Source organism: Trichosurus vulpecula, chromosome 4, assembly GCF_011100635.1.
Source record: "Trichosurus vulpecula isolate mTriVul1 chromosome 4, mTriVul1.pri, whole genome shotgun sequence".
NCBI classification, from domain to species: domain Eukaryota; kingdom Metazoa; phylum Chordata; class Mammalia; order Diprotodontia; family Phalangeridae; genus Trichosurus; species Trichosurus vulpecula.
In genome coordinates this window covers 166958106-166972890 of record NC_050576.1, presented here as the reverse complement: position 1 = coordinate 166972890, position 14785 = coordinate 166958106, and the positions used below count along the sequence as shown (strand labels likewise).

The window sequence follows — 14785 nt, the reverse complement described above, 5'->3', positions numbered from 1 at the left end:
AACTATGTGCAATGTACATTTGTGGATCTCTCACCTCTGGAAAGAGTATACAGTTGGGAGTGTTCCCTTGTTTTTACTTTCAAATCAATTTTGCAACATTCACTTTTGATCTTTTTGTGTTTATTTTTTCTACTTACACTGTTGTAATCTTTACGTGTATTGTTTTCTTGGCTATGCTTATTTCATTCTGCATCAGTTCATGTAGACCTTTCCATGCTTCTCTATCATTTCTTACAAAATAGTAATATTAAATTACATTACATTCATGTACCATAGTTGTTTAGCCATTCCCCAATCAATGGCCATCTATTTAATTTCCAATTCTTTGATATCACAAAAAAGCCTGCTGTAAATATTTTAGTGTATGTTTGGTGGATTTTTTTTTCTTATCAGTGACCTCTTGGGGTTACAAGACTAGAAAATGGAATCCCTGGGTCAAAGAGAATTGGCATTTTAGTTACTTTATTTGCATAATTCCAAACTGATTTCCAAAATTATTTTACTAATTCATATAATAACTCCACTGACAATGCACTACTGTGTCTATCTCAATACAACCCCTCCAACATTGATTACAACCATCTTTTGTCAATCTTTGCTAATTTGCAGGGTGTGAGGTGAAAACTCAGGGTTGTTTTGACTTGCATTTCTCTTAATATTACTGATTTGGTACCTTCTTTCATATGGTTGTTAACAGTCAGCAATTCTTCTTTTGAGGACTGTTTTAACTCCTAATTTTACTGTTGACAAAACTTAGATTCAAAGAGCTTAGCAGCACCACCCTCCCCCTTCCTCCCCTCCCCAAGTTAAAGTCTAACGTCACATGGCTGGAGTATAGTTTCAGTAAACCGGAGTGAACAAAAAACCAGACTGTAACAATGCTCTCCATACTGTCCATGGGGTTTTCTTGGCAAAGATACTGTAGTGGTTTGCCATTTCTCTAGTGGATTAAGACAAACAGAGGTTGTGACTTGCCCAGGGTCACAGAGCTAGCAAGTGTCTGAGGCCGGATTTGAACGCAGGTCTTCCTGACTGAGCTAGCTACCTAACTGTCCCATATTCCTCTTATGTCATCCTTAAGGCTTGTTCAAAATTTGTTGACATTCGTAATTGATTGAACAGAAGAGTGTGGTTCTCACCTACTTTACAAATTTTGATTGATGTCTAGAACTTCTGTAATTACATTATTTGAAGGTTGGGATACAAAATCCAACACTGAAACAAAGATGTTTTCCTAAGCAAACATGATAGGTGCAGCTGTAGCTTAGTGGAAAGGACAAAAATGTTGGAATAAGATCTTAGTTTGAATCCTGGCTCTGCTATTTACTACTTGTCTGACTTGGAGAAAACACTTTACTTCTCTGGGCCTCTTTGCTGATAAAATACAGGTATTGGATTACATGATCTAAAGTCCCTTCCACCTCTTACAATATGAGAATCTAAAAAAATAATTTAAAGTTAAACCAAAAACACATTTCAAACTCAACTGTGGCCATTATTTATTTAGGATTACAAAATTCTTAAAAATGATAAAGATCTTAAGTAGTATACAAATATTAATCAATTGGCAATAATGGTAGAACTCAAGAGACATTTTTTTTTGCCCATTCATCCAGGTATAAACTGAATGCATTTTTCAGACCTGAAAGGAAACAAGATATAGGTCAAGAACAGATGGATAGAGAGCCCCTTGCTAATATTCCATGCTCTTTCATTTTGAAAATTAATTTTTAAAAAATAAATGAAAATCTGCTTTCTCTCTCTCCCACCTTTCCCTACCCCCACTGAGAAAGAAACAGAAAAACTTTGTTACAAATATGTATCTTCAAACAAAACAAATTCCAACATTGGTCATGTCCTGCCCCCTGCCCCTCCTGTCCCCAAATACCTCAATCTGTACCCTGAATCCATCACCTGTCAGGAAGTAGGTAATATGTTTCATCATGAGTCCTCTGGTTGGTTTTGCATTGATCAGAGTCTCTAGGTCTTTTAAAGTTGTCTTTATAATATTATTGCTGGATACATTGTTTTCCTAGTTCTGCTCACTTCACTCTGTATCAATTCATACAACCTTCCCAGATTTCTCTGAAACTATTCTCTTTCATCATTTCTTATAGCACAATAGTATTCCATCAATTTATATACCATAACTTATTCAGCTATACTTCAATTGATGGCCACTTCCTCCATTTCCAATTCTTTGCTATTGCAAAAAAAAAAAACAAAACCTGCTATATTTTTGCATATATGGGTCCTGTTCCTTTTTCTTTGATTCCTTGGGGGTATAAACATAGTAGTGGTATCATTGTGTTAAAGGGTATATACAGTTTAATGATTTGAGGGGCATAGTTGGCTGGACCAACTCATGGTTTCACTAACAGTGCATTAATATACCTGTTTCTCCACAGCCTGTCTAGAATTTGCTATTCTCCTCTTTTGTCAACTTTGTCAATCATACCAGTGTGAGGAGAAACCTGAAAGAGGTTTTAATTTTCTTTTCTCTAATTATAGTTTTAGAGTATTTTTTCAGATCCCTATTGATAACTTGAATTTCTGCCTCTGGAAGAAGCCCATTTACATCCTTTACCTATTTATCAACAAGACACTTGATAAATGGGCTCTTATTCTTATAAATGTACATCTGTTCTCTATATAGTTTAGAAATAAGATCTTTATGAAAGAAACTTGCTACAAAGATTTTTTTCCAATTTACCTGACCCTCTTCTAATTTTAGCTACACTGGCTTTGTTTGTGCAAAACCTTTTTTAATTTTCTGTAATGAAAATTGTTCATTTTACCTTCTGTGATTCTCTTCACCTCTTGTTTGGTTACAAATTCTTTCCCTATCTACAGACTGGGCTGGTAACTTATTTCTTGGTATAAGGTATGTATCCATTTGGAGCTTACCTTGGTATATTGTATGAATGATTTATACCTAGTTTTTACCAGACTACTTCTCAATAGTTTTTGTCATATAATAAGTTCCTATCCCAATAGCTGGGATCTTTGGTGTTATTACACACTAGGCTACTACGCTAATTTGCTTCTTGTTACACTGATTAACCTTTCTGTTTCTTAAATAGAATCAAATTATTTTTGATGATTACTGCTTTGCATGGTTTGAAATCTGGCACTGCTAGGCAATCCTTTCACATGTTTTCTGTCTAGTGTTCCTCATTCTTACAATAGCCCAACTGTGTTTAACCTCAGGGGCAAACAGCAAATGTTCTTTTCCTGTGCTCTTGGGATAAACAAAAAATTTTGTTTTCTGAAAGGTTTTAGTATTACAATTTCCTCAAATAATAAAGTACTCAATAAAGTTTGCCCCCCAAGAAAGAGAAGTTAGGTCCCAATTTCTTTGGCTCTTTAAATGTCAGACATCATTGCCTAGCCTTACATTCACTTGCTTCATCATTTCCTTTTTGTAAAACTATTTTTATTATTTGTATCAAAAACTATTTTGAGATAAATATCACATCCTCAGTAGTACTCACAGACAAGGATTTACATTAAAATTCCTAGAAGAGATGCTGCATGAAGGTCCTGAAATACCAATCTGAAAACTGTATTGTCAGGTATCCTAGAGATAAGCAGGCATTCCCAAAAAATATGCCCTGCCAGTTGTTTAATAGCATGATTATAGCCCAGGGCAAGAAATTAACAATTGCAATTTATTTTTCTCCCTCACAATTCTCCCCTATCATATTTTCACAACTTTCATTTCTTTTCAAGTAATCAATATTCATTAATCGCCTACTATATTCCAATCACTGTGCTAAGCACTAGACGTTGCGCAAAGCTCAATTATCCTAACCACTAACCCAATCATACTAATCTCCTACGTCTCGTTTCTCCCTCAAAATACTCCAGGATCTCTCATTTTAATTTGCTTTTTTGGAGCACTTCTGTCCATCTCTCCAAAATTTGGGGAAGTGAAGTCAGTAACTCGGTTGGAGGTCCTACAAAGGACCACGCTTCCTCCTTCCCCTTCCCACCTCACAAACCCATCGTCCTACCTTCTCTCCAACCTGCCAACCTGTCATTTCTTAATGGGCAGGAAGCAGGTTGGTTTTTTTTTTTTTTCTAAATGCCGTCCTTCTCCATCCCTCAGTCTTGTGCACCTACATTGCTTTTAGTCAGCTCCACTGCTTTCCGCTCCATCACCGGTCTGGTTCCCATCCGTCCCCCCCTTCAACCCCCTCCTGCCCGTACCCCGTCTGCGCGCGGTGACGCCATCACGCAGTCCACGCAGCCCCACCCCCTGCAGAGCCCCGGACTCGCTCTGGATCGGCCGGTTTCCCTCAAACCCGGAATGTGAGGCCCTCTGCCCGGGGCCCGTCCCTCTCCCTTCCCCTTCCCTCCCCCTCACCCGCGCCCGGCACCGGCCGCCTGCCCCTCCCCGGATCGCTCCCCTGTCCCCCGGGGCCGCCCTCGCCCTCCCGCTGTGGGCCGAGTCCTCCCGCGTGACTGCCGCCGCCCAGCCGAGTCCTCCGGGGCCAGGGGAGGAGCTCGGCACGGAGGGAGGCGGGGGCCGGCGGCGGCGGCGGCGGCGGAGGAGGAGGAGGCGGCAGAGGCTGAGGCAGCGGCAGCCCCTGGAGGAGCCAGAGCAGCAGCAGCCGCAGGAGCAGCCCAGACAGCCCCGGCCCCGGCTACAGCAGCAGCGGCAGCGGCAGCAACAGCAGCAGCAGCAGCTGGGGGAGGAGGAAGAGAAGGAGGAGGAGGGAAGGAAGATGGCGGCGGTGGAGCTGGAGTGGATCCCAGAGACGCTCTACAACACCGCCATCTCTGCCGTGGTGGACAACTACAGCCGCTCCCGCCGCGACATCCGCTCCCTGCCCGAGAACATCCAATTCGATGTTTACTACAAGGTCAGTGTCGCTTGGGCCCGGGCAGCACCGCACCTTCACCCACCGTGCTGTCCCCTCCCCTCTCCTTACCGCGCCCCCCCCCCCATGCTGCAGTCCTACCCCGTCCTGCTCAACCCCCACCCCCGTGCTAACCCCCTACCCCTTCCCACTCACCCCCTGCTACCCTCATCACCCCCTCTTCATCCCCACCCACGCTGCCTGCCCCCCCCCCCGCCCCTCCTGATCATTTCTCTTGCTCCTCCTGGTTACCCCTCTCTTCCTGATTACTCTTCCCCCGCTCCTTCCTACCCCAGCCCCTTCCTCATCTCCCCGTGCTACCGCCCCCTGCTGCACCCCTGCGCCCCTTCCCCATCCTCCTGCTCCGTGTTGATCTCTCCCTTCCCCGTTCTGCCCACCGCTCTGTGCTGACCCCGTCCCTTCAGTCTGCACCCTTCCCCCAACTTCCCTCTCCTGCTGCACCCCCAGACCCCGCTGTGTAGTTTCTTTCTCAGCACTCGACTCTTTACCACCCCGATCTCCCGGGCCGCCTCCGGGGCCAAAGCCCGGTTGTTTAGTCCATCTTGGCTCGCTTTTGTGGCTTCTCCTCCTGCTCCGGGGCCCCCTAGTTTTCCTTGGGGACTCCCTTGCATCTTCCCCCTCCCCCTCGTTCCGTGTCCCCCGTGACATTTCCGCGACCCCCCCCCCCCCACACCTTCATCCTTGCCTGTCCTCATCTCCAGCTGGACTTTACCGCTCCATTCTCCTTCCCCTTCAGCGTCCACTCTGTCTGGGGGTTCCTCGTTTCCCTCTATGTGGGACTGGCGGGGGGAGGCGGGGTAGTTAAAAGGAGAATGAAAGAAAGTCCACACATCTTATTTGAAAATAATTTTCAGCTTTGATTTGCATCTATTAATCTATGTTGAATATTCGTACTCTTTGGTAAACGGCGTAGATTAGGAGGGGGATCAACTGGTGGGGAGGGGAGAGGGCCGAAGGAAACGGGCCTAAACTGTACGGCCTTGGAACAGTTTAGTAGATACTGTGTCCTTTAGAGAATGGGAGCTCTTTGAGGAAGGTGTTTTTTGCCTTTCTCGGTAACCGCTGTGAGATATTTTGTGCTTTAATAAATGCTTGTTGATTGATTGTTACTAAGTCTCTTCTCACCTTCCCCCCACCCAGCCAATTTTTGGTTCTTGAGTTTAAGGGTAAGTGCCCTAAGGCAAGGACACTTTTGCTCTGTACTGTGGAGAGACTGCGGAATCTCAGCCCATGCCCTTTTTCTTTTCTTCCCAGATTTAAATGTGATCACAGAATTTATTCATAGAGCCTTCTCTCTTACTGGGATCATTTAAAATCTTTACTTTATAGTGCAAGTAAATAAATGTGTTTTCCATCCATCCATTGACTTTTTTCTCTACTGTGGTATTTAACTATACTTAATTTGTAGGAAAATGTTGCTTTGTATCCTCAGTTTTAAATTTCTATAATCTTAATTTGCCAGTTTTCTAAATCAATTTTCTAAATTCATACTGACTAGTACTTGATAAAGAAAAAATGAGGATTTTGGTTTCTTTTTTTTTTTTTGGTCTGTAGTCTTGGTAGGTACTCTAGCTTTCTCCACCCCCTTAATGTTTCCATTAATTAGCAGCTGGCTTGCAACGTTCTGCTAAATTGAGTTGCTTTCTGCCACAGTTAAAGATGAGTTTTTCTAAATATTTGACAGTTTCATTTTGGTTCTGCATAGTAGCACTTTTTTCTTGCAATATGTGCTCTTACTCATTTTTTAACACAGTTTGTGTCTGTACAGCTAAAGGAGTTTGGGAGAATTAACTCTATCCTTATGCAGTGATTACCTATAGATAGATCTTAAGCTCTGTATTTCTCCCTTGGTCATTTTATTGATCTCTTGTCATTTTAAAAGAATTTTTTAAATTACCCATCTGCCCACCAAACAGTGTGTGTGAATGTGTAGGTGTGCGTAATTGGAAGTCTCTAAAAATATTTGGATATGTACTGTCAACCTTCACTCATAGTTAACTCTTTGTTGATGAGAAAATGCTGCGATTATGCATGTAGTTTACAACTCAGCTCTTGTGGATAAGTATTTAATTTTAAGTCAGATAGTAAATACCTTAAGGTAGTAAATTACCTTAAGAGGCATAACACTAACTTTTAATCAGATCTTATCACCTTCCAGTTTTCATTGCATTTGGTATCTCTGTGGAGTGAAGAGATCTGAGACCTTCTGTCTATAGCCTTTGAAACTAGCATAGCAATAGAGATCAGACCTATGATTTCGTTGGTGGAGGGGCTTCCAATGAATTAGAGGCTATTTTAGTTGCCTAGAAGTACCTTGGAGGTTTGTTGACTGGCCCCAAATCACAGGGTGTGTCAGAGCTTTAATCTTCTAAAGACACTAGGGATGTTTCTTCCTATTTTGGTTCTTTGCCTACTTTGCACCCTAACTTTTGAAACATTTTTAAAGAACTTTGGACTTGTAGCGAGTTCAGTTGAAAACTCAACCCTGTTTTCATTAGTGTTTACTGTATTTGGTCATTTTCTGGTAAATTGTTCAGATAGTATTTATGGGATCAATAATTTAATAATATTCCTAGAGGTACAGTTTAATGTGACTGTACATTTCTATTTATGATTTCACATTTGTTCACTTTCTTGCTATAGCCTACTTCTGTAATTATTGGTGACCTGTTAGGAACAGAGTTTAAACACGTTAAGATCTATAGATTGATTATAAAAATAATAGTGTGCAAAAGATAATACTAGTGTCCATCCTGAGTTTTAATAAACAGCACTCACTAAAAATGGCATGTCACCTTAAATGAAGTTAAGCTCTGTTTTGGATTATAGTTTGAGTGCTCTCTACCTGATAAATGTATTTCTTGTGAAATCAATGTATTGAAAATTTCCTTGTTAGGAGGCTGAATTAAGAGAAAAAAGTAAGAAACTTTGTATAGTAAACTTGGCTATCTGGAACCCTACAATATCAATAATGTGTAATCATATTGTTTGTATATGTATCTATGCATATACAGATATATAGAGGATTTGGCCCTTACAACTACAACACTTATAATTTTTAAATTAAAAAAATAACATTCTTTTATGTTTCAGTCATTCCTGAAGGCCCCCTTCATTGTATAAACTTTCCTTATGACAAACAATTAAGAAGCATTCCATACCTATAGTCTCCTACCTCTTTGCTGAGAAAAGGAATGTTTCAACTGTTCTCTCAACACTAAGATTGGACATTAATTTGTCTTTTATAGTTGCATATACTCTTCTTTTGGTTCTGCTTACTTCACTTATTTCATGACTTTGGTTCCATATGGGACTTTTCTTTGCCTCTAACTTCCTTGGTTGGTACCTTTGAATGGTTCACTCACTTTTTTCAGTTAATTATAAAATTTACAAAATTACTGTCATTGATGGTAGTCTTTTAAAAGTGTGTAAGAGGGGTGACTGGAATAGGCTGGTCAATTGAACAGAGTTAAAAGTTTGTTCTGGATTTGAAGATATTTCCATGTACGTAGTGTAAATATTTCTTTGATGTAACATAGGTATTTAAGGGTGTAGATTTAGAGATGGAATGTCATACATGTCATATAGTCCAACATTCCCCTTATTTTACGGGTGAATAAACAAGAGACCCAGACAAGGGAAATGACTTAAGATAATACAGGTAGTAAGTGGTAGAGCCAATATTCAAACCCAGTTTCTCTGATTCCCAAACCACTACTTTTTACTATACAAGTCTGTTGACATAATTACATTTAAGATGATTGAATCTTGATCTTTGGGGAACAGTTGATTGAATGATGACTGGATCTGAGCCTTGGAGTAGTATGATGATAGGAACTAAAAATAGACCAGAGCTGAGAATAAGAATGAAAAAGGGAACCTGTGGCCTGCTTTTCTTGGTAGACTTCTCCAGGAAACCCTTTCGCCAGAGATATGGCAGCAGTGGAGAGTCAGTGGCAAAACATCCAAGTAATTCTTGGAAGATGAATTGAAGGAGCTCTTGGAATATGCCTTCTGGAAGTAAAAGTAGTATTGACACTGGAGTTCTTATATATCAAACCTTCTGGAGAAGTTTCTATATGGGGAAGTTATAAGCAGAATAAAGGTCAAGAATGTAATAAAAATAAAAGATGTGTAGAGGAGCAAACCTAGATCTTGCCAACCACCACTACTGTGAGACACATAGAAATATATATAGATAAAGCATTTATTAGGCACTTATACTAGGCATTGTGCTAAATTCTGGGAATACAAATTACGAGCAAAGACAGTACAAAAGTGAGCAGCTGAAAAACTTGGGGAAGGGCAAGAAGGTATAAAAGGGAACCATATTGTAACTATGATGGATTATGTAAGCCCATTAGGAAGGGGATAGGGTGACCCATGAGCTGCCTAAAGTACAAAATCCCTTCATTTCATATTGATATTTCCATGTTTCTTCATGTTTTTCACATTGATCATTTTATGGCACTACAGTTACATGAACAGAGCACATGTTAGCTGTTAAAATAATGGAGCTGTCATTTTTTTTTCTATAGATAGATCCTCTTTTCCTTTTATCATGCCAGGATATACTAGAAACTTTTTATTGATTCCACAGGGTCATAATTATAAGCAAAATATAGTGAATCTCTTTGGGCTGTTTAATTTTATAAGGTTGCTTGCCCTCTCACTCCATGCCCCCATTGTTCTATCATGTTTTTGTCAGCTATTACCTCTTCTCCCTTCTTTCCTTTTTTCCCTTCTAATTTGCTTTAGATGTGTTAGTAAATTTGATACTAGGCTTGTTAGAATTGGGTATAAAATAAGACTGGGATTTTGAGTTAAGAGTCATTGTTTTTGCCCAAACTTTAAGACATGGACTTTGCAATTTGTATTAGTTTCTCAGATTCCTATTTTGCATACTTGGTTAATATCACTGTCATTTCTTAATGACTCCCTGCCCCACAGCTCCTCCTAAAAGCTTCCTTGTAACAAGTAAGTACAGTCAAGCAAAACCGATGAATAAACTGGCCACAGGTCTGAAAATGTGTATACCTCATTGTGTACCTGTAGCCACTCACCTCTCTGTTAAGAGGTGAGAGGCTTGCTTCACTGTCATTCCTTTAATACAGTTGGACTTTGTATTAATCAGCAAAACTTTTTTTGCATAGAAATTGCATTATAAATTGTCATTTAAGAAGTTATTTCACTGTATGTACCCTTTGACCCAGTCATACCACTATTAGGTATGTACCTCAAAGAGATCAAAGATAGAATAAATGAATCTATATGTGCAAAAATATTTATAGCTGCTCTTTTTATGGTAGAAAATAATTGGAAAATGAGGGGATGTCCATCAACTGGAGAATGGCTGAACAAGTTATGGTATAGGAATGTATTGGAATGCTATTGTGCTGTTGAAAAACAATGGATTCAGAGAAATCTGGGAAGACTTGTATGAACTAATGTGGAATGGCATGAGCAGAACCAAGAGAACAATGTACCATAACAATATTGTAAAGATAATCAACTCTAAAGACTTAGGAATGCCAGTCAATACAATGACCAACCACAATTCCAAAGGATTCTTGATAAAACATGCTATGGGTCTCCAGATGGAGAAGTGATGGACTCAGAGGGCAGATTAAAGCATCTTTTCTTTTTTTTCTTCCTTTTTTCTTTTCTCTTTCTTTCTTTCTTAACATGATTAATATGGTGAATTTGTTTTGCATGACTACATATTTGTAATAGGTTTTATTTTTCTTGCCTTCTCAATGAGTGGGGAAGGGGGAGAAAAATTTAGAACTGAAAATAAAATAAAATAGAATTTTTAAAAAATGATTAAATTTTCAGGCTAGCCCTGAGAAAAGTCCATTTATTGTAGTAGTAGTAGTAGTAGTAGTAGTAGTAGTAGTAGTAGTAGTAGCAGTAGTAGTAGTAGTAGTAGTAGTAGTAGTAGTAGTAGTAGTAGTATTGATAATGCTAATTTTACCAAGGAAATGCTGTCAATTGGAGTTATAACCCCTGAAGGAATGCCCAGTATCTATTGTTTAAAAATTTAGGGTGAATGTTAATAGTAGTGAAGAGATGGAGCATAGTTACTGTTTTTGCCAAATAGGAAAAACAGCCCTGGCTTAGGTGCTTTATTCTGGTTACTATTTACTATCCATATGATCTTAGGAAAGTTATCATCTGTAAAATGGCCTACCTTTCTTTCTTTTTTTTTTTTTTTTGACTTCACATTGAATTAATTTATACACTAGTCAAGTTGCGGAGAAGAATTACGACCAATGGAATAAATAATGAGAAAGAAGAAACAGAACCAAAAAAAAAAACCAACCCAAAAACAAAAACAGAAGTGAAAAAGGCGAGCATGAAGTGTGCCTCAACCTGCATTCAAACTTCATAGTTCTTTCTCTGGATGTAGATAGCATTCTCCATCGTGAGTCCTTTGGAGTTGTGCCTGCACCTTGTGTTACTGAGAAGAGCAAAGTCTGTCAGGGTTGGTCCTCACAGAATCCATACATCTGTGGTTGTGTATAGTGTTTTCCTGGCTCTGCTCTGCTCACTCAGCATTATGTAGTGTAGGTTTTTCCAGGTTGTTATGAAGTCCGTATCATCCCCATTTCTTATGGCACAATAATATTCCATTACCTTCATATACCACAACTTGTTCAGCAATTCCCCAATTGATGGGCATCCCTTTGATTTCCAATTCTTGGCTACCACAAAAAGAGCCACTATAAATATCTTTGTACATATGGGTCCTTTTCCTGCTTGTGTGATTTCTTTGGGATACAACCCTAGAAGTGGTATTGCTGGGTCAAAGGGTATGAACATTTTTATAGCCCTTTGGGCATAGTTCCAAATTGCTCTCCAAAATGGCTGGGTCAGCTCACAACTCCACCAGCAATGTAACAATGTTCCAATTTTCCCACATCCTTTCCAGCATTTATCATTTTCCTGTTTTGTTATTTTAGCCAATCTGACAGGAGAGATGTGGTATCTAAGAGTTGTTTTGATTTGCATTTCTCTAATCAGTAGTGATTTAGAGCATTTTTTCATATGCCTATAGATAGCTTTAATTTCTTCCTCTGAAAACTGCCTGTTCATATCCTTTGACCATTTCTCAGTTGGGGAATGGCTTGTATTCATATATATTTGGCTCAGTTCCCTGTATATTTTAGAAATGAGATGGCCTACCTTTCTAAGATCATTAAGGATCAGATGAGGAATTTACCAAGTCCTAAAGAGTTTGCTTTACCTACATCTCTCCCACTTGTCTTGTCACTATTCCTGTCGTTATCATTCTCTTGGACTATAGGAATAGCTTCCTAACTGCTCTTCTCTCTTTTCTCTCTTCTATTCTCCTACATCCCAGATTTGTGAGTAGGGCTAATCATGTCACTTAAAATTATTAGTGATTACCTCTGGTCCATCTAAACCTGGCATTTAAGACCTTCTGAAGTCTGGCACCCCTGAGCATCCCAGCCTTTTTCCTCATATTTCTGTGCCAGAGTTAAATTGGTCTGTACTCTGCCACCTCTCCCTTATCCCTACCCATGATCAGGTCATTTCTCTCCTTTTTTTTTCTATTGAATTTCTATCCATTCTTTAAAGGACAATTCAAATGCTACCTCCATGCAGCCTTCCCAGACATTCCTTTTCCCAAATTGGCAATGACTTTCCTTTGGACTTCATGTTGCACTTTGTTTTACAATCCCCTAATATAGTCAGTTTATTTTGCATATCATTGTTATCTGTGTTTGGATCTTAAAAAATTTTAAATCATTTTTATTGTAAAAACAATAGACACCCCTGAAAGAGAAGATTGTAATCACTTCATTTCCATTTTCCTCCCACTCCTCTTCCCAATATAATAAAGGTTAAAAAAGAAAAAAAAAGTTTAGCATAACCAACTAATTTAGTGACTTTTAAAATATAAATCCACATTGTTTTCCAGAACACTGGAACCAATTCACAGCTCCATCAAACAGTGTATTAGGTTCCTCCAGCATTTGTACTTTTCATCTTTGCCAGTCTCATTGATAGGAATGAGGAAAATCTTCACGAAATCTTTTTCTGTCACCTTCCCATTATGTAAGCTCTCTGAGGGCAGGGAAATTGTCTTCTCAAAACACTATCTCCCCAAGCAGCTAGCATGATGGATGACACAGTGTTTGTTTATCCTTAAATGAATATATGGATGAAGTATGTACTATATCATATTGGTTCAAATATAGGCCGTGTCACTGAGATGTCTTGGTGAAGAAAAATGTTTATATAGGTATATATCAAAAAATAGTCACTCACAATTACCATATAAATCATATAATATAAATTGCCATATAAATTATGTGCGTGGCACAATGCTAAGCACTGGGAATACGAAGATGATCAATGACACTACTTGCCATCAAGGAACTTATAATTGGGGTTGGGGGTTCCAACATGTACACATAGGATCATAATAGTATTGGGCAAATGAGAGAACACATAGAATCATAATTGGATAAATGAGAGAGCCAGAATATTTAGCTAGGAATATTTAGGAAGAGAGACATTTTAGTCTAAAGAATTAATGTTTTACAAACTACTGTATATCAGTATTGTATATGAATACAAAATAAAGGCCACATAACATAGCGGATAGAAGATGATGTGGGTTGTTTACTTCGTCTGTTAGAGACTGGCTCTAGGACCAGGTGAAAATCATTTAAACCTCATTGCACCAAACAACTGGTCAGTTAAAGATGATTTTGATATACATTAGTGGAGGGAGTTTCCATACCAATAGTTCCTGACAATCACAGATCTGAACTTTAAAAAAAAAAAAAGCACAGAGCAGAAGGTCCCCAGTTTTTCAGTCAACAGTCATTTATTAAATGTCACCAAATGTGCCCTTACCTGAACAAGTCCCTTCAAATCAGCTTTTTAATCATCATTGACAAGCAATTACATAAAGCAAAACCAAACCAAACCATGACCCTGCCCTCAAGGAGTTCACATTCTAATGGGGAAGACAACACACAAACTACCAAACTATGTACATACAAGATATATACAGAATAGATAGGAGGAAAGTATCAGCAGTATAGGGAACCAGGAAAGCTAGGAGGCAGATATGAGGGGAGAGTACTGCTGACGTGAAGGGGGGACAGCCAGTGAGAAGACAGAGAGTCTAGAGATGAATTATGTGATGTATATAGCAAGAAGACAGGTGTTGTTGGATTATAGAGTACATGGAGGGCAAGTAAAGTATGCTAAGACTGGAAGGATAGAAACAAACAAATCTGTGAAGAATTCCTAAATGCTCAAATAAGCATTTTATATTTGATCCCGGAGGTAACAGAAAATCACTAGTTTGTGGGGGGAGAAGGGATGATGTGCTGTACTTTAGGAAAAGTCACTTTGGTTGCTGGGTGGAGATTAGGTTTAGAGTTGACAGAGATTTGAGGCAGGGGTACCAACCAGAAGACTGTTGTAATAGTCCAGGCATGAAGGTCTGAACTAGGGTGGTGGGTGTGTGAGTCAAAGAAGAGAGATACTTTGAAGATAAAAATAGCAAGATTTAGTAACATTGGATTAGTGGGGTAAGTGACAATATGGCATTGAGGATAACACTAAGGTTGTAAGCCTGGCTAAGTGGGAAGATTATGGTGCTCTCAATGGTGATAGGGAAGATTGGAAGAGAAAGGTTTAGGGAAAAAAAATAATTGTTCAGTCATTTTTAATCATATTCAACTCTTCATGACCCCATTTGGGATTTTCTAAAAATTTTTAAAAGGGTAATAATATGAAGTGATGAAAGCCTATACCATTCAGGCCTTAGTGAAAATCCAGCTTTCTATAAGAAGCCTTTTCTGATCCCCTTAATGCTAGTCTTTCTCTTGGATATTATCTCTATTTTATCTTAT

At 39.2% G+C, this 14785-nt stretch overlaps 1 protein-coding gene across 1 annotated transcript in view; it reads left to right on the top strand.

The window, feature by feature from the left end:
* The first annotated feature begins 4261 nt into the window (after positions 1 to 4261).
* The window catches only part of APPBP2 (amyloid beta precursor protein binding protein 2), a 54925-nt gene continuing 44401 nt past the window's right edge, over positions 4262 to 14785 (top strand). Inside the window, exon 1 of the mRNA XM_036757216.1 lies at positions 4262 to 4868. Within this exon, the coding sequence (XP_036613111.1) occupies positions 4731 to 4868 (138 nt within the window). The 5' untranslated portion in view covers positions 4262 to 4730. The remainder of the gene's footprint in view (positions 4869 to 14785) is intronic.